Source organism: Indicator indicator, chromosome 14 (assembly GCF_027791375.1).
Source record: "Indicator indicator isolate 239-I01 chromosome 14, UM_Iind_1.1, whole genome shotgun sequence".
NCBI classification, from domain to species: domain Eukaryota; kingdom Metazoa; phylum Chordata; class Aves; order Piciformes; family Indicatoridae; genus Indicator; species Indicator indicator.
The window spans coordinates 8136964-8156459 of record NC_072023.1 but is presented as its reverse complement, the minus strand read 5'-3'; the positions used below and the strand labels follow the sequence as shown (position 1 = coordinate 8156459).

General features: G+C 47.8%; 2 protein-coding genes across 2 annotated transcripts; one reads left to right on the top strand and one right to left on the bottom strand.

The window, feature by feature from the left end:
* Positions 1 to 3070: 3070 nt before the first annotated feature.
* ATF4 (activating transcription factor 4) lies at positions 3071 to 5967 on the top strand. Its single transcript, XM_054386611.1, has 3 exons — positions 3071 to 3146; positions 4269 to 4583; positions 5044 to 5967. Exons 2-3 carry the CDS (start codon positions 4367 to 4369, stop codon positions 5886 to 5888), a joined length of 1062 nt encoding a protein of 353 aa, XP_054242586.1. The 5' UTR covers positions 3071 to 3146; positions 4269 to 4366; the 3' UTR covers positions 5889 to 5967.
* A 10104-nt stretch (positions 5968 to 16071) lies between these two features.
* RPS19BP1 (ribosomal protein S19 binding protein 1) lies at positions 16072 to 18288 on the bottom strand. Its single transcript, XM_054386883.1, has 4 exons — positions 18240 to 18288; positions 18007 to 18147; positions 17646 to 17743; positions 16072 to 16682 (listed from the first exon to the last, which is right to left on the bottom strand). The coding sequence occupies exons 1-4, from the start codon at positions 18286 to 18288 to the stop codon at positions 16548 to 16550; spliced, it is 423 nt and encodes a 140-aa protein (XP_054242858.1). The 3' UTR covers positions 16072 to 16547.
* Between the last annotated feature and the right edge of the window lie 1208 nt (positions 18289 to 19496).

Below are 19496 nucleotides of genomic sequence, written 5' to 3'. Positions count from 1 at the left end.
TATGGTACCCAGGGCAGGCAAATAACATCCACGGTGCTGAAGCTGTTAATGTGTCAGCAGCAGTTCATTGTTCATGCACACCATTTAATTTTTAGAAGCCACATTTTCGTGTGTGTGCTGTTTTCTTCAGAGCTGACAGGCTTCTCTCAATCTCTGAGCCACAAATATATACAAAGGAATTATTTTTAGACCCTTCTGAGTCAGTAAGTAGTTCTCTGCTTAGAAAATTCTTGTAAATTTTTTGGTACAAAAACTCCCAAGGAATTGTTCCTTCCTCAGTCAGGAGCTCTAGCCACAAAGGAGAAATTTCTGACATAATCTGTACAAATTTAGACAGACGATTTATAAAGGAATTGAGGATGTAGCTCATGAAATTCTCTACCACCAGTGTTTCTGCAGTCCTTCAGGAAAAAGGAAAATATGCTGTTCACTAAATGGTTGCTTCCTGGTTACGTGATGTCATTTTATGGATTGGGGCTTTTTATAAAATATCTGTCTTGTGACAGACAAATTTCTACCTAAGATTACACACAAAATGGAAACCAGGCAGCTAGGAAACAGGCAGATCTGGGTTAAGTTCCTCATTGCATATTTCATTTTTGCCTCCCTAATTCTTGCTCACACATACCCAGAGTCCTTTCAAAGAAATCTATAATTATCTTTTTGAGATGAAGGATTGGGTGTGTATGGCATTTCTGTTCATTTAACTAGGATTAGGGCTGTACAATCACCCTTTTTGCTTAAAAGAGGGGCAAGCAGGCACAGCAGGGGATGAGACCTTTCCCTTAGCCAGTGAGGACATGGAGATACTGTTCACCCAACCATCCAGCCAATCATCCACTTGGTTTCTTTAAATGCTGCTGCACCCTCCAAATTTTGCTTTGAAGCTAGACCTGCCTGCTTCATGGTGTATTTATCAGAGCAGTCATCTTAGATTGCCTAGTTGTTACTATGGTGTTTTCAGGCATTGGACGACATTTTTCTCTGCCTCCTCCATTTTAATGAGTCACTCTAAAACCTGTGCTTGCTTCTAGAAGGAAACCAACCAACCAACCAACCAAAACCCCAAAGAAACCAACAAACAAACACAAAAAAAACCCAAAACAAAACAACAACAAACTTAACTTGGAGGTAAAATTGCCTTTTTCATGCAGCAGCTAATGTTCAGTCAACAGATGTGGAGTGACATTAGCTGCTTCGTAGTGATGATGGTAACACCAGTATGTTAAAAGCAGAAACTGGGTCATGCCTGTCCTTGTAAATGATCAGTCGCTTAGTAGGTTTCAGGCAGTACACCTGAGCAAACTCAGTGAAGGCTGTGGAGGCTTTACACAAACACTACTAACTGGAAAATGGTAGAACCTTTAACAGATGCAGCCAAGAGCAGTTTGACCAGCAGGATGCTGATGTTTGAACAAGCAAGGACTCACTGCACCTCTCAGCTGATGGCATACTGTGATGTTAGCAACATGGGAAAGTGTTTGAAGCTGGCTAACTCTGACACAGTGAGGAAGTACACAGGTACCAATCCTCCCAGCTCACCAGAACTGGATGACACTTGTCTGACCTGAGCAGAATGATGAAGGGACTGAAAGCAGCAGCAATCTGTTGACCTACATGAGTGTCCTGCTGAATTAGCTGACTGAGATGGCTCACAGACAGACAGACTCACTGGTGGAACCGTATAGCCAGGAACAGGGTGGGGGAAGAAGGCTACTTTCTTTCCTAGGAGTAAGTAGATTTAGATCAAGCAAAATATGTGAAACTGTGCTTTCAATTTCCAAGGTGACTCTGTCCTTTACAGCTGTGAGGCTATGTGTAGGTGATCTATTAATACATCAATCTGACTAATGTCTGCACAGCAAAGGAACTGTATTAGCATGCAACATCGTGGCAGAAAAGGCTGAGCTGGAGAAAAATTAACTTCGTGTTCAACTCCTGCATAGGTTGAAGGCAATAGTTAAGACTCGTGCTCTCAGATGCTCAGCAGTAGTAAAGCTCTGCAAGAACTACTCCAGGTCGGTACCGCACCATAGCTGCTGCAGGGCCAACAGGCTCCAGTCACTGACGCAGGCACCCTCACACTCTCACGTACACACAACCCATGCCCCATAGCAGCCATAATCTGAGGTCTCCACGTGTAGGACAGTTAGGGAGGGAACGTGACGCTGCCCTGGGCCGACGCATTATCTGCGGGAGCAGGAGGCCATGGCAGCCAGCCGCCTCAGCACTCCAGGGGAGTCAAGCGGGAGTCTCGCTCCCACCAGCAGCTGCCAACTGGGCTTGACCTCAGCACGGCTTTGCGCGGAAAACAAAAGGGGACGTTGAAAATCAAAGGAAAAGGAGCACATTCTGCTTTAAAAGGTACCGCTCGGCGGCAAGTGCTGCCTCCTGCCGTACCCGAACACCATTTCCCCTCCCTGCTCTTCTCCTCACCCCCCAACCTCGGCCTCAGCATCGCTCCGCTTCGGGCCCTGGCCAATGGCAGCTCACAGGGCATGTGAACAGCCAGTCTCTAGCCAATGAGAGCTCCCCCCCCACGTGGCGAGCTGCGTGATGCTTCCTGTGCGCGCGCCCCGTCTTGCCGGCGGTTAAGCATCCCTCCAACAGCGTGCGCCAGCACTCCCCGCGGGTGGGGAGGGAGCAGCGTCCTCAGCTGCACCGGTCACATGACGCAGCCTCTCCGTCGGGGGAGGGGGCCGCGGATGTAGACCATATAGTTCCCGCGACGCCCGTCTGTTTTGGAGCAGTTTTTTTTTTTTTGTTGGCGGCTCCTGTGTTTAACCCGTAGCAAAACTACAGGAGAGAAGCGCAGAAAGAAGGCTACAATCCACTGGCCGCTGGCGAGAGGCAGGTGACGCTTGGCGGAAGGACACATCAGAACCGGATCTTGTTTTTCTTGAGGCGGTTCACATATAAAGGCAGAGCGGGGGTGGTGCCACCTCATTGTGTGTGCTTTTCTGAGGGCTGTGTTAGTATCTGAGCGCGCAGCCCCTTCCCGCGCAGCGCGGACCGGAGCAGCCTCCTCTCCCCTAGCCGCCATGGCTCTTTGAGGGCGGCAGGGCCAGCGGCGGCATCGGCCAGTGCAGCAGGCGCAGCAGCAGCGGCGGCGGCCTCAGCACACCCCCGGCATCTGCAACCATGGCGTGAGTATTGTGTGTGAGGGACGGGTATTCGCTGTCCTGTGTTTTGCTTCTGTCCTTGTAAGTGGGCTTCGCAGGCAAATTTATCACCTGGATGGTAATGGATAATATTTTCTGGGGGGAAAAAAATTGGGGTTATAAGATGGGGGAAAAGAGGACATCCGTCGGGGGTTAAGCTTCCCTGGGGCGGCAGGTCCCAGCAATAGCAGGAAATGACATTTAGGAAGGAACTATGAGAAATTTCTGCCGTCCATCGCCCAAACCCCCTGAATTCTCAGAAGTCTTAAGATTCCCTGAGGTTTTCGTGACAGCAAAAGTAACGCTTCTCGAGAGGGTTTGTTTCCTGTGGGTGGGGGAGTGCAGTTGTAGCCGGGGTGGAATGGAGCGTTGAAGGCATAGGGGTGGTGAGAGTATTAAGTACCATGCGTTTTACCTCCCCGAGTAGAGAAATGGGGCTTGTTGATGAGCGGCCAGCAGGACGGTAGTGGCTTAATACCGTAGCGTTAAGCGTGCCCTGATAGCTGGTGAGGTTTCGTAACCCTGCGGAAGCTCCAGTAATAGGTGGTGTGTGTGACCCTCGGTTCAGTTTCTCTCTCAAACGCCTTGTTTTAAAGTCAGATTGATTTGAGAGGGGCTTGTTGCCTTTTTTCCCCTCGTCTCTTAACGCTGCATTTGTCTGCTTAGCACGTCTCGGTTCTAACGCCTAGGTGGCAGCTTGAGGCGCCCGGTGCTGGAGCCCTGGTGGAAACGTGGCAAGATACAAAATGGCGGCCGCTAGCGGGGTGGGGAGAGGGAGGTGGCAGGATCACGAAATGGCCGCGGCTGCTGGCGTGGGCGTGAGTCACGGCGGTGGCGGGGGAGGAAGTGGGGGTGGGGTTAGCGACAGCCGGGCTGCCCATACTTGGGCATGAGGAAGCCAGGCAGCCCTCGGTGGGAGATCAGCACCTGGAGCCCGCACCCGGCTTTAGCAAGAAATAAAAATCATGGTTGCAGCAAACAGCAGTCTGGAAAATGGAGAAATCTTGCAAGTTCAAGAGTAATACCTTACTTGCTGAAATGATACTGCTTTTAAAAAGCTACTGTGCTGGTCGAACAAGTACTGATGAATTACGGTTTTATTTGCAGGTTTTTCAAGGCACCGCACAGCAGCATTGCTGTAGTTGACAAAAAGACCCTCTACTTGCCTACATCTTTCGACGTCAAAGCATTAAAAACCAACGAAGATGAGCCTCTTGAACAACGAGATGCTGTTGGGGGATTCCTTATCCCCCTTCAGCCAGCCGTGTTCGGTGGCTGAGGAGAGTCTGGGACTCCTAGATGACTACCTGGAGGTGGCCGAGCCCCTCGGTTCGCATGGGTTCTCCAGCGACAAGGCTAAGGCAGTCTCCTCCAATTGGCTTGCTGTGGACAGTTTAGGCAACACCATAGATAGCAGCCAGGGTAAGGAATTACTTCTTCCATATAGTACATCAATTATAGTGGCACCATAATATGTTGAGTAACATAATAATTTTGCTATATTTATATAAATTTAATGGCAACTTCATGCTTCTGCTTGGAACTGCTCTGCTTACACAAACCAGAATTTCTGGCTATGGTGAAGTGACACCTTGATTGTCCTTTTAATAACATGCCAGCAGTTACTGTACTACTTCTTGACAGAGATCGCAAGAAACAAGCATGGCTGTATGTTTCAAATGGCCCTGAATTCTTGGGTGTTGGAGTAAGAGGGATGGAATGTCAGAACAGCTGATTGCTGGGGAGATTTTTTTCTGATGATCTTTATTACCAATGTAAGAGAGAGGGAAGATGTTAAAATATGAGTTTACAGATTATTTTCAGAAGCTTGAGTTTCACTGGTTGCTGGTTTACTGAAATAGAAGTTTTTCTTTTTGTGCAGAGGATGCCTTCTCTGGCATGGAGTGGATGGTGGAGAAGATGGATCTGAAGGAATTTGATTTTGATGCTCTGTTAGGTAATCTGGAAGCCACCGTCTCACCAGACGAGCTGATGGCCACGTTGGAAGACACGTGTGATCTTCTATTTAACCCTACCATCCAGGAATTCCACAACAAAGAACCTCCACTGATAACCGACCTAATAACTCATCTCCCCGAATCTCCAATTGCAGCAGATCCAATGGCCCCATTGAATTCCCTCTGGTCTTTCCCCCTCTCCCCAGGGTCTCTGACTTGCACTCCAGACCATTCATTTAGTTTAGAACTAGGTAGTGAAGTGGATGTTCTGGAAGGAGAAAGGAAACAGGAGGGCCCCACCTTTGTGGTAGTGATTGCCAAGTCTGAGAAGGAGGAAGAAAACCATTCTGATGATAGTGGAATATGCATGAGCCCAGACTCCTATCTGGGAACACCCCAACATAGTCCTACCAATTCAGTTGGCTCCCACAATGACAGCCAGTTCCCTACAGATGCTGGCTGTGGCTCTGTGCGGTCCAAACCTTACGATCATCCTGCAGAGAAGGTAGTGTCAGCAAAGTTGAAAGGAGAAAAGAAAATAGATAAGAAATTGAAAAAGATGGAGCAGAATAAGACAGCTGCCACACGTTACCGGCAGAAGAAGAGGGCAGAACAGGAGGCACTGTCTGGGGAGTGCAGAGAGTTGGAGCAGAAGAATCAGGCCCTGAAGGAGAAAGCAGACTCCCTTAGTAAGGAAATTCAGTACTTAAAAGATCTGATTGAAGAGGTCCGCAAGGCCAAGGGCAAAAGAGAGAGAGTCCCTGAATAGGGTAGTCAGCAGTGGTTATGTGCATGTATATAAGCTTGCTGCTAAAGCTGTGTATTGCTGTCTAATAAATTATTTTATAGTAAACTTGCAGTTCTGCTCTGAGATCACTGTCTCCCTGCAAAACAAGTGTAGCTTGGATTTCACCTATGGGTAAACATAAACACAATCACCTCTGGGAGGGAGGGGGTAATAAACACAAGGGGTGCCCCAGCCTGATCCTGCTGAGGTGTTCAGTAGCAGAAGTGTAGTTCCCTGTTTCAAATAATTACGGAAGAGTGGTCAAGGACTGTTGGGAGGAGGGTCTGGTTGGTGGACTCTTCCTGAAGAAAGGAATGGTCACAGGTATACAACATAAACTGGATTGTGGGCATAAATTCAGTAAATTGGTAGCTTGCTAGGAAACCAGGGCAAGTAATGGCAGCGTTAAAGTGGCACTGAGTTTATTCTGACAGTCCCAAAGATGTCTAAAATGTGAGCTAGAGGTGTGTTTGCTGGCCTAAGCTGGTGGGGTTGTAGCATCTGCCTTCATGCTTGGGTATGTGAGCTGGGCCACATGGGTGCGTTTAGTCTTCATTATCTTAAGGATCACAGATACTGGTGTACCAAAGTGAAGGACCTGGGTGCTTCAGAAGCTGACAGGAGAATCAAATTTTAAGGTTTAAACACAAATTTGACTGACTTTATTCTACCAGGGGAGTGGATGGGTTGGTTGGTGGACAAAGCTAGCTCAGCTTTACTCCTGAGGCAGCTGTGCAGGTGGTGCAGAGAAGGTGCTGTTGTGCTAGGGAGATGGGTGGGGGTTGTTGACAGCTGCAGCCTGGCTCCTGAGGTTTGTGTTGCTCAGTGGTGCTGTGGTAGAGCCAATGCTCTGGTGCTGGAGCATGGCAACAGAGAAGATGCGGGGGGGGAACGCAGCCCTGCGGTGGTGGTGTCAGTTACACACTGCAGAGAACTTGACAGACAGGAGCCTGTGTAGCAGGGTGGGTTTTGCCTGTGGTTATTCTCTTAACATGCGAGTTTAGGCACTCGATGCAAGGATTTTTTTTGTGTGTGGTTGGTTTCTAGTTCCATGAGGTTCTGAATGCCAGTGAAGCTCCATGTCCAGCATGGCTGTACCCTGCTAATGGAAGCCTCAGGATCTGGGACGTGCCAGTTTTAATTGTTTCATGTGGAGTGTTTTGTTGTTTTTTTTTCATGGTGGTTTTTGTTTGTTCGTTTGTTTTTTCCCCACTGATACCCAGATTTAGCAACACCTAATCCCTGCCCAGCCTTCTGGAGCCACCTTTGGTGTGTGGACCCACACATCCTTCCTTGAAGAGTTAAGATTCCTTCTCACTTGCACTGACATGACCCAGTAAGCTGCCCACCTCATACCACATCCCAGCCTGGGTCTCAGTGCAGTGGCTTCAGGACCATCCTTAGCCAGTGCTGGGCTTCAGAGAGTGCTGGAGCAGGGAGGAAAAAGCTCCATCAGGGAATGGTGTTAGAAAATTGTCCAGTTGTAGCCTTGTGGGGTTTCTGGTTTCTGACACCCAGCTGATACCATTCTTTGCTGCTTGGGGAGTAGCTCTGGAAACTGCTTTTTGAAGGCTCCTCCAGCAGGCAGGTCAAATAGGTAACTACTGGCAACAGGCAGCTGCTTGTAGGCAGGGAGGACTGAGCAGGCCAGGTCCTCAGTGGTGACTTGACCAGTCTATGCTTACAAGCTGGTGCCAGAGTGCCATGGATGCTACTTAAATTACAGCAAAAAGACTCCCTGCCAGGAGTTAGGGCTATACTGCTCTCAAAGTGGTGTAGGTAACTAAGACTCTCCCCTTTGGGTCCATGAGACAGCAAGTTCCCTTTTGTCTGAGTAGTCTCAGACTTCCTCCTCACCTTCATAGGAGTATCTGCCCCATGTCTGTCCCCCTGAGCAAGCACTGTGACTTCTGTGCACTCTGTAAATACGACACACTGCAAACCAGCAGGCACATCGAGGTCCTGCTTTAAGTGCTGCTTTGTTCTTCAGAACTCACTGGTGACTGTATGCTCTGGGAAGCAGAGCAACCTAATAGGTTTCGTCTAGATCACCGGGACCTACCAGGCTGGGGATGGGGATAATTAGAGGCAGAGAAGTCCAGTAAGCACGACTGGCTCTTGATATGTCAAATCTGCACCTGTGGTGACAATATGCTTGGTCTCAGCTGAGCTGCAGAAAACATGGTAACTGGTATGAGTGTATCAGCAAGTGACTTCTCTGTGCAGAGCAAAACACTCCTTTCCAAAATTATCCTCCTTTCCAATCATGGGGCAACTCCCATTGGAGTCACAGCATCTTATGCTTAAACCTCGCAGCAGCCTGGGCTGTGGGGTGGGTGTCCTTTGGGGGGTTGGTTTTTTTTTTTTGTTTTTTTTTTTTTTACCTAAACCTGATTGCTTTGCAGGCAGACGAGGCAGTGCCTGTGATGAATCCTGGTTTCTACAGCCCTCCAGAGAGTCTGCAGCTTCAGTTACCAAATCACACTCACTCCAGGGAAAGAAGATCAGAGCTGGAATAGGAGAGGAGGAATGTGTGATGCACCCAATGCTGCTTTGCTCTCTGCCCTGTATCCATGTGCACACTTCATAGGATCCTGCAGGAGAAGCAGAAACCTGCCCCTGCAGAGTGCTTGGTGTCGTCACTGTTGCTGGGGCTTTGAGCTTGCAGCTTTGCAGAGGCAACCAATATGGCAACCTTATGCAACGCCCGCTGAAATGACGCCGTGTTTCCATTCTTAGCAACTTAGTTAAGATTTTATACTGGCTAGAGATTAGGGCTGACTCTTCCTGTGTGCTTTTCTTTTAGATTCTTTTTTCCTCCAGGCTTGTGTAAGGCACAGCCAGCATGACATCAATTGATTCTGCAGTCCAGCAGTTTGTCCAGCCTGCCAAAGGAACACTGAGGACAACATCATGTTACAGACCCTAGCCCATGGGAGAAAGGGTCTGATAGCCTCCTGCCTGGTGACTGATTTTACATTTTGCAAACTGCAGGAGCTGTTGTATTTTTGTCACAGCCTCTCAGAACCATGTGTTTCAATCAAATCCTCGTGGCTTGCATACAAGGCTGAGACTGTGTCCAGGTTTTGGTGCATGAAATGCAGGCTTTACCTACCTCTTCATCTACATACTTGGAAACAGCAGAATTCCTTCAGTCCTTGTGATATAAAAGCTATTTGAATTTGAAGTTGGCATGGCTGGTGGGATTTCTGCCTCAGCTGTTTTTCCTCTGAATTCAGGGCAGTGAAGTGAACTTCACACGCACAGCCTGCATGACACTCAGGCTGCTGATCCCTTAGCTGACTCTGTGCTCCGTGGTAAACAGGAGTCCAGTATTTGCATACATAACCCCTGGTGGTTCACTGCCCACAGAGCTTCTCTGACAACATATGGCCCTTCCTCGCAAGCCTGTTTCTGCTCTTATCACAGTATTTTTAACTACCTTCCTCTTCACCCTGCCTTTGCAAATGAAAAGAGGAAACCACCACCGCTGACAACTTCTTCACATGCCTGCGTGAAGGACCAGATGCACCTTTGCGGCACGCTCATAAAAATAAATCCCCAGCTGCAGCTTTGGAGAAAGAAGAAAGGATGATGGTAAAATCTTCCAAATAGCTTTTGCCCTGGCAGAAAGCCCAGAAATAGCTGCAAGGACAGACTGTCCTTTGGGTGATGAATGCTCCTGAGCTGTACTGGTAGAAAGAAAATGTGGGTTGTTCTGAGTGAAACCGTTTCACACAGTGGTAGTCCAGTCTTTCCCAGCCCCAAAGCCATCTTTTCTCCAGAAAGAAGTCACTTGCCTCTTGAAAACAAAGTACATTCCTTGTCTTGCTTGCCTTTCCCACAACCTCATTAGGTATTGTCTCTCCTGTTACTTCAGGTATATTTCAGCTCCTGCTCTTGGAATATCCATGTACCTTCTCTGTTGTGACATGGTGCTTGCTTTCTCACCCCTCACTGCTGTGTAGCCACCCCTACATTTACCCCTTGTGAATGTGTTTCTAATTCATAAAGCCTTTATTTTGGGGTGGGAAAGATGTACATTTTTGGCCAGAATAAAGGCAGTTTTCTTTGTTTTTCCATAGGCCTGGGCCTTCAGAAACATCAGGGTCTATATTTTCCTTACTATGGACATAGTTTCCATCTTATGCACACTTATTTTTTTCTTGATATGGCTCAAGTAGCTTCTGGAGACAGCCTACTTTCTTCAGTCCTGCTGTATTCACAGCTCTGCTATGCAGTCCAGCACATATACTCCTGTTACACTTAATTTCCAGTGCAAAGACACTCTTGGGGCTTTACCAGTAAGTCCCTTGCTGGGACAAAAAAAGCTCGTCTTTGCTGACTTTCCCATTGAAATGCTTCAGGCCCAGAAGTTGGGACTTGTGAATTAACAGATGAGTTTGGTTCCTGACCTAGGCAATACTTTTTTTTTTTTTTTTTTTTTTGGCTGCAGAGGTATCCCAGGAATGCTGTCTTTGCATTATTTTCAGTGCACTCATGCAGTGTCACAAGCCACTGAACAAAGCTAGCTCTACCCACAAGCTCCCATTTCCTTATTACCTGGGTGCCTATTCTCCAAGCAATGGCTCTCTGACTCTCATCTCTCCTTCAGCTGCTCTTTTCCTCTTTTACACATGAACAACCTTTAAAAAAATGGCATGGAGTGAGTTCCAAGTGCAGCAAATGTGTCAGCTTTACTTATACAGGGCAAAGAACTTCCTAGTTCTTAAAGTCCTCTGCATCTCCATTGCAGCACATGGACAGTTGGGGAGAGCGACTTAGTCTTTGCCTCCCATTAAAGGAGATAAATGATCTTGCTGGCACTCAAACAGTGCAGCTCAGGACAGGCCATCTTGGCTACAATACTGGCTGGCCCTGCCAACAGCTAGTTCGTTCAGAAAAACGTGCATGTAACCCTGTAGGCAGCTGCAGAGCAACCTTCATGATTTTTTTCTCCCTTGCACCAACCACTTAGTTACTGGCACTGTTAATCCTATTTTATGTAACTATGGATAGCCATGAAAAACCTTTAATCCATCTCAAACCTACTAACCCTTCAGCCTGCCTTGGCTGGAGTTCCACATTTTGAGCTGTAAGCAGGCATGAGGCAGCCTGCCTTGTTTTGGACTCCTCATTTTTAGTTGCATTGATGTGTCTTTTTGTCTGAAAACGAGAAAATTCCTTTAGCCCTAACTTTTCTGAGTATTCAGGGGGCTACTGCTGGGCAACACTTTTACAATAATTAGTCCTTTACCCAAGGTGCTCAGGAGCCCATCAGTGTGTGAGTGCTGATGCTGTGTTTGTTGTCAACAAGATTGAAATGGAAGTCAGTCATGACAAAGAAACAAGAGGCTGAGATTCCCAGCGGATTTTAGGACCCTTCCCTGCTGGCTTCCCCTCACAGGTTTTTCAGCATTTCAAGTCTTGTTTGGCTGAGCAACATTTACAAAGTTTTACAGTCTGCCTTTGTTCATTGTCAGGCAGACCTGATACTGCTTTGTTGTTTCAGAGACAAGAAGTTGTGTCTTAGTGATTGCTTAGTGTCCTGAGCAATCAGAGTTTCTTGGTTTACATTTGCAGGTCCCTCCCCTCTCCCAGTGGACATATCAGGTTATTGTTGCTTTCTATACTAAGGAAGTAAAAACTTGCTGAGACAGCAGAGTCTGTATGTATCAGCTTTCATTAGGTTGTACCCATTCAAATAAATTTTCTTATGTGCTTTCCATTCACATAACAGAGAGGGCAATATATCATTAACAGGCTTGATGAATCTTGCCCACAACAGGCTAGCTCAACACTCACCATCTGGCAAGTATTCTGCCTCCTCTGAACTGCTTCTCTGGAAAGATTCTACCACATTACTAACACTCCAGAGCTTTTATTTGCATTTATATTAAAGCTGCTGCTGCCATCACCTCCCATTCCAACCCCTTGCTGCATGTGGGTGGGAATGCACTGTAAGGTCGCACCCTCCTCCTTCTTCTCTGGCTCAGCTACATCCTTCTTCTGCTGCAGGATGCTCAGCTGGTGTCGCAGAGCTGGGAAGAGAGCCAGCAGCCCGATGAGCTCAGCCTGCAGGCAGCCCTTGCCCTGCAGCAGCAGATTGCCACCCTGTGATGCATCCCTGTGATGCCTCCCTGTGATGCCTCCCTGCACTGTTGCTTGCAGCTGCAAGGCAGAGAAATGCTGTCCAGCAGGTCTGAGGCTTGCAGGCTGCAATGGGTTAGCTTCCAGCATGGGAAGCAGAGGCTGGAGGCCAACTAAGAATAGCAGCTATGGCAGCTTCTCCTTTGCTTAACCCCCTCTTCTCTCTTACATGGGGTAAAAAATCTTAGCTGCAAGGAACAGGGATGGCACAGGTTGCTCTGAGGTAGCCAGCTCCTGGGTCCTGGCACAGCTGTGGAGCTGACATGCTCTAGGAATGACTAGGCCATAAAATATAGACAAGTGGGAGTATGAGAAGGTGCTTAGCTTTAGCTTACCATCAGACACATGCAACAGGCTGCTCCCTATTCTCACCACTGTCTTGAAGACATTCCCCTCACAGACTACCTCCTGGCCTTATTTACCCAGCACATGGGTGGCACTGCAGTTCTTTCATAAGAGCTGCTGCTCTGCTATAGAGGGGGAAAATCAAGGCTAGAACAAGTCAGATCTTTGTCTTTGCAGAAGATGGTACATCTAGAGCCACATATGTACTTCTGATTGCTTTGTCTTCCTTCCACAACATCAAGTTTAATTTATTTAAGGATACTGTTGGCTGTACAACTGAGTTTGACTTCAGCTGGCAAAATCCAGCCTGTCAGGTAGCCACAAGAAGTATGCTGATTACCTGTGTTTGCCCTAATAATCTTTTCAGCCAGTAAAGAGAGCTGACACCTAACTTTAAAACTCCACAAGTCTGGGTGCTATTATCCTTGGGGAAAACTGCTCTGGGCCTCACATTAAAGTTCCTCATTAACTGTGAAAGAGAAGCTTTCCTGTTTGCTTACATTTGCAAGCAAACAAGCTAGGGTTTGTACAAAGAGAGTGAACCACATTACCCTAGCACTCCTTTCTGGAGCAACAAAGGCTGCTTTTGCTTTCCTCAGCCTGCAGAAGAAAGGCTGAACAACAACAGAAATAAGGGGGCATAGGAGAAACTGATAGAGGAAGTGCAGATGGTGCACATGAAGTAATCCCAGTTCCTGGAGGTAAGAGAGAAAGAAAGTCTGGAGAATGGAAATCTTTCCTGTGGTCGATGAGGACTGGGTTAGAGATGGTTTGGGCAAATCCACACCCACAAATCCACGGGCCCATGAATGCTGAAGGAGTTGGCTGATGTCGTTGCTGTGCCACTCTCTGTCAGTTTTGAAAGCTCACGGAGAGTGGGAGAGGTCCCTGAGGACTGGAAGAAAGCCTCCAATCTTCAAAAAACCAGGAGGATCCAGGAAACTACAGGCCAGTCAGCCTCACCTCCATCCCTGGAAAGGTGACACAGCAGTTCATTCTGGAGGTCATCTGTAAGCACATGGAAGAAAAGAAATCAGGAGTAGTCAGCATGGATTCACCAAGGGGAAATCATGCTTGACTAATCTGACAGCCTTCTCTGATGGGGAGACTGGCTGGGTAGATGAAAGAAGAGCAGTGGATGTCATGTACCTTGACTTCAGCAAGGTTTTTGACACTGTCTCCCATAACATCCTCATAGGTAAGCTCAGCAAGTGTGGGTTAGATGAGCAGACTGTGAGATGGGTTGAGAACTGGCTAAACAACAGAGCTCAGAGGGTTGTGATTAGGAGTGCAGAGTCCACTCGGAGGCCTGTAGCTAGTGGTGCTCCCCAGGGTCAGTACTGAGTCCAGTCTTGTTCAGTACCTTCATCAATGACTTCAATTAGGGAAAGAAGTACTCTTGGCAAATTTGCTGATGATACTACCCTGGGAGGAGTGGCTGACACCAGAAGGCTGTGTTGCCATCCAGTGAGACAGACTGGAGAGTTGGGTGGAGAGGAACTTAGTGAAATTCAACAAGACAAATGGAGAGTCCTGCACCTGGGCAAGTATAACCCCATGCACCAGCACAGTTTGGGGGCTGACCTGTTGGAAAGCAGCTCAGCAGAAAAGGACCTGGGAGTCCTCGTGGACAGTAACTTAACCACGAGAGAACAACATGCCCCTGTGGCCAAAAAGGCCAATGGTGTCTTGGGGTGCATTGAGAGATGAGTGTGACCAGGGGTCAAGGGAGGCCCTCCTGCCCCTCTACTCTGCCCTGGTGAGGCCTCATCTGGAGTATTGTGTCCAGTTCTGGGCTCCCCAATTAAAGAGAGACAGGGGACTACTGGAAAGAGTCCAATGGAGGGCCACGAGGGTGATTAAGGGACTGGAACATCTCTCTTATGAGGAAAGACTGAGACCTGGGGCTGTTTAGCCTGGAGAAAAAACCTGAGAAGGGATGTGATCAATGTTTACAAATACCTTAAGGTGGGTGTCAAGAAGATGGAGCCAGTCTCTTTTCACTGGTGCCCAGTGATAGGACAAGAGGCAATGGATAGAAGCTGGAACACAGAAGTTTCCACCTCAGCATGAGGGAAAATTTCTTTACTGTGAGGGCAACAGAGCACTGGAACAGGCTGCCCAGAGAAGTTGTGGAGTCTTGGAGGCTTTCAAAACCTGTCTGGAAGTGTTCCTGTATGGCCTGCCCCAGGTGAGCCTGCTTTGGCAGGAGGGTCAGACTCAATGATCTCCAGAGAACCCCCTTCCAACCCCTGCCATTCTGTGATTCTCTAACCCCTGTAAGGTCAAAGGAACTGCCAAATACTGAAGTTGAAGGTTTGAAGAAAGTGACACCTCAGGACACAATCAAAACTTGTGGCACAGGCAGCATTTTCACACTGTTAACATTCTGCATGACAGCTCCAGGTGTTAGACAGCTCCCTTACACTGCAGCAGGCACAAAGTGCAGAGGTTTTCAGGAGACAGGTGCTGCACAAACATTTTGCTCAACTGTTTTTTTCAAATATCAGAAGCAAACAGTCATTGTTTTTTGGTTTTTTTTTTTTTCCCACATTTAATTTTTGGAGCAAGAACCAACTGAAAAAGGCAGCTGGATTTTGAACTGTTCTATATTTACCACTTTTGGCTGCAGGTAGTTGAACTTGATCCTAGTACCAGAAATCCTCCCCACGTGCTATTACACCACTTCCAGTACACACACTTCAGCTGTGACCACTACCTTCCCAGCCTGGACCTTGTACATTTGGGTGACCTTCCCTCCTGTGCAGACAAGGGGCAAAGAACACAGCAGACAAGCCACAAACTTATGAGGCTGGCACCAGGAATTACAGAGGGCAAGAAAATTCCCACCAGTGCTGTCATCTAAGCAGCTGCTGCTCTGGTCTGCCAAGTTCCTTGTAATCAACTCCTGAGTCTAACCAAAGCTTGGCATTAGTCCTTCTCCTTACCTCTTTTTTCCAAAGGAAATACACACTCCCCACCTTCTTAGGTGCGGGGCAGGAAAGGGCAGTGTCAGGAGCTCCCCAGGACATTAAGAGTGGTTTAGGGAGGAAGTGTCTGGAACTACAGCCCCAGTCAGGAGCTCCCCAGGCCACCGAGTGGTTTAGTGAGGAAGTGACTGCAACTACACTTCCACCTGCTGGGCCTCCTATTCGTTGCAGCCGGCAATTCAGCTGCTGCTCAATTGTCCGATAGAAAAAAAACAATCTTCCCTTCAACCCGGCTCAGAAGTTTTTAACTTCATGATGAGCTTAACATCTGGGTTACAACCCCTCCTGGCTACAGGAGCTGGCAGCAGGGCCCTCCCAGCATGACAGAACCTCAGCCTGGGAGGCTCAGGTGTATCCACCCAAAAGACTTTCTCCACCTAAGAGCTCTTCCCTGGAGAGGGGAGACTGTGATTAAGCAAAGTAGAGGAGTCATCTCCATTCCAGCCTGCACTTTTCTAAGGCTTGAGAATGTCAGAGAGGAGATTAAGTACAGCATGAATCAGAGAGGCCATTTACACAGCTGAGTCGTTCTAAAGAGAGGGGTGCTTGGATTAGAACAAACCCTTGGATTAGGATTTGTTTTCATCAGGGGTAGCCTGGCGTGATAATCACAGTTACAAAGGCAAAGAGAGGCAGTGTCTGCAACAATTATTTAATCAAACAATACATAAAAAACTTTTTTGCAAATATTGAAAAACCTGACAGAGGTTGTAATAAAAACCTGTAGGGCTACTCAGGTTTGAGAGTCTTTGAAGCATCCTTCCCTTTCATTAATTCATTACTGCTAGTACAAAACATTCCTCCATTCAGATGCAGTACTTTCAATGCTCCCTGCCAAATAACACAAGCAGCAGAAGCCTTACAATCTGAGAATGGAGAACAAGGTTTATATGTGGCTTGGTCCACCCTTATACATTAAGGATGCAAGATGTTGGCTGGAGGGAGGTAATTATAACACATCTAGGTGCCCAGAGAACCTCCATGACTCCAGCTGGCCTGTAACAAGTTCTGCACAGACGTAGAGCTGCTCTGCAAGTGTGATGTCAAAGCACGTCCTGACAGAGGCACATCTCCAAGGTTCTGTCTCAAACACACTGAGGAAATGGCCAGTCCAGCTGCAGAAAGACTGGAGCTGCAAGAATCCCTGTCATCTTGTCTATGGCCTCCCAAAGTATTCTCTCTCAAATTTACGGAAATCTTCCTCAGTAAAGACAGTGCCCTCAGGCTTCTTCTTTGATGCCTTCTTTGGAGGCTGATCTTTGGACTTCCTGCCTCTGCTTTGTGCAAGAACCTTCAGATAATAAGAAGAAGAAAAAAAAAAAGTCATTGTTACTCAGGTCAAACCACAAAATGGTGATTTGCGAGCCCATCTGCAGCATCCCTGGTATTCTACTAGTACCCTGGTATACCCTGGAATGCCTCCAAAGAAACGTGAGAGGCAGTCACCCATGTTAAGCAAAGCAGGTCACTGGGACAACAGCAATTACCAACTTAGCATTTGGAGTCAAATATCAAAACTGCTCTGGTAACTGTCAGAGAGACAGAAACACTGGTTTCAAATCAGAGCTTTCTGAAACTGTGACCTTCTTTTATTTAGCCCTTCCATGAGATAACCTGAAAACCCAACATATTGGTGGATTTCCACCAGCATTTTCTACTACACTGTCACCCCCCTTCACGATCTCCACCCTGAGAAACACTGGTCTAAACCACTTGATTTGTTTAACTTAGCAGCCTATATCTCATAAAAATAGCCCAAGATTCTAGCAATGGCAGCCATTCTTCTCTGCAAATCCTGGCATGGGACTACCTTTTGGGGAAGACCACTGGTTAAATTCCCAGGTTATGAGAAACATCATTTAAGATGCTATGAAATTTCTATTACATGAGCCAGCAGCACACCTGATTGCTTGCTAAACAGGTACAGAGAAGGCCAAGCTTGAGCAACACTAAAGAGGTCTGAATCAGAGCTCCTTTGCCAGCTGAAACTATGAAATACCTTTGGTAATTAAGAAATGCCAGAAGGTGTCAGTATATTTTAACTAGTATCAGAGAACATCATAAGGGACAACAGCAAGAGTTAAGCCTTAGTTATTTTGACAGTCCACACAGAAATTTCTCAAGGACACCTGCACAAAGAATTTTAACTTGACTGCTTTGTACGGGATCTATACTTCAACATCTGGGGACGATTCCCATTCATCTGTGTTCCTCAGCTGAAGCTGACCCCCAGAGAAAGAAATTACAATCTTACTTGTTCTGTAATGGCTCTGTTTGCAACAATTCGTCCTTTTAACATGTACTTCAGGTTTTCTCTCATGTGATCCACAGCCTTCTTCTTATGATACTCCTCTAAGCCAAAGCAGAGGGAGACACAATATGTCAGCTGCTCATCAAGGCAGCACACAAAGAGACTCAGGAGGATCAGCAGGGCCCCGCCACAGCTCAGGAATTCGGGTGCATCCACATACCGGCTGTATTTAAGCAAGAGACACCAGAAGGGAATCCAGGAGAATGGGAAAGGATGGATACATGCGACCGGGAGGGTGGCTGCGGGTCACCACATGGGGACTGAGCGAGAGGGCTATGGACACCAGCATAGGCTCAAGACTCACCTATAGCCGACTTCACGACTCTGCCCTTGATCGTGGCTTTGCTCCTCGTGGGTTCCCGACCCCTCTTCTTCCGCCTCGCAGCGCCCAACGCCCTGGGACCGTCCCGGTCCCGCTGGACTCCCGGCAGCGCCTTTCCCCGGCCTGCCGCGGGAAGAAAGGCGGAGTTACTCAACACGTACACCGTATATAAACCCTTCCCCTCACCATCCTGCCCTGGATCCCTGCTGCCTCACCTGGCGCCTCTAGCAGCTCCAGCCCCCGCCGCAATAGGGAGGCCGACATGACCCCGACGCGCAACCACCACCCCGCCCCACAAACACCGCCGCCGGCACCAACTTCCGGCTCGTCGCCACGCTTCCTCCCGTGAGTGACATCACTTCCGCCTCCGCGCGGCGCGTCTCACATGTATAGGGGGGGGAGGCGGCGGACGCTGTGAGAAGGGAGCTGTGCGGCCATCTTGTGCCGCCATCTTTTGTGGGCATTACCTCAGACTCGTCTAGAGCTTGCATGCCCCGCAGCGGGTGGATTGGGTTCTTGCTGGTGACCCTTCCTTATCCTGCCTCTGTTGCACCGCCCGGCATCCGGCCCGCGTTTCACTCTTGTGAACCTCTCTTGTGAGCCAAGGCTCTTTGAGGGGCCCACAGTGTCTCAGAGATGGCAATCATAAAAGGTCAGGAAGAAAGGACACTGCAGCAGTGTTGTCAAATTTTGTCGTGGCGAACCCCCAAATCCGGATTTAACTCTGACGGGCTCCTCAGGCACAGAGTTTTACTCGCCATGAATTTCATCTATTATTTAACATTATTTATTTAAAGCTTTCTTCCCCCGTTTTCACCCTTCTAGAGACTTGATGCTAATCTCGGCTAAATTTAGCCATCATCTGAATAAAGCTTATTCAATTATAGGCAGCGCTGGCAATAGCAAGCTGACACTGGAAGAAAAAAATTTGCTCTCAGACACGTCTTGCAGAGAGAAAGCGATACAAGTGACTCTCATTGTTTCTCACAGTAATGATCTCTAGCAAGGACTGATAACAGTTAAGCCTCGGCTCATTAGAAGACATTCATTCTCTGGAAATTGTTCTCCAGCCTCTGCAGATGTCACCTCAGTGCCTGTCTTTGTATTGTTCATTCTCTTCTGAACCCCTCCCTGGATAGATCCTGGCAGCCTGTGTCAGTATCTGCTGGTCCGATGGTGCTAATTCGCTTTTCTGGACAGGGCTTACTTGGTGCTCATTCTTGGCTTTGGGGCTGGTGAAAGTTAACCATGCGCTGCCTGTTTCGCATGTCACTTCTCACTCTTAATTTTCCTTTTATAGTAATCTGAACCGTTTTTTGATTGATTTGGAGGGACAGTCACTGGGTGTGTAATGAAGAGCACTTCTCCATGTTCTTGTTTTCCGTGGTAATGAGTGGAATATAGAGCTTGGCTAGCTCTCGGTGCCCTGCCGTGTTTATTCCCCCAGTCATGTGAAAGCTAATGAAGTTATG

Coding starts and splice junctions, on each gene's coding strand:
- ATF4 (XM_054386611.1), top strand. CDS start 4,367: ATGAGCCTCTTGAACAACGAGATGCTGTTGGGGGATTCCTTATCCCCC. Junction 4,584..5,043: donor CACCATAGATAGCAGCCAGG/GTAAGGAATTAC, acceptor CTTTTTGTGCAG/AGGATGCCTTCTCTGGCATG.
- RPS19BP1 (XM_054386883.1), bottom strand. CDS start 18,288: ATGTCGGCCTCCCTATTGCGGCGGGGGCTGGAGCTGCTAGAGGCGCCA. Junction 17,744..18,006: donor AGTCGTGAAGTCGGCTATAG/GTGAGTCTTGAG, acceptor GCTTTGGCTTAG/AGGAGTATCATAAGAAGAAG. Junction 16,683..17,645: donor ACAGAGCCATTACAGAACAA/GTAAGATTGTAA, acceptor TATTATCTGAAG/GTTCTTGCACAAAGCAGAGG.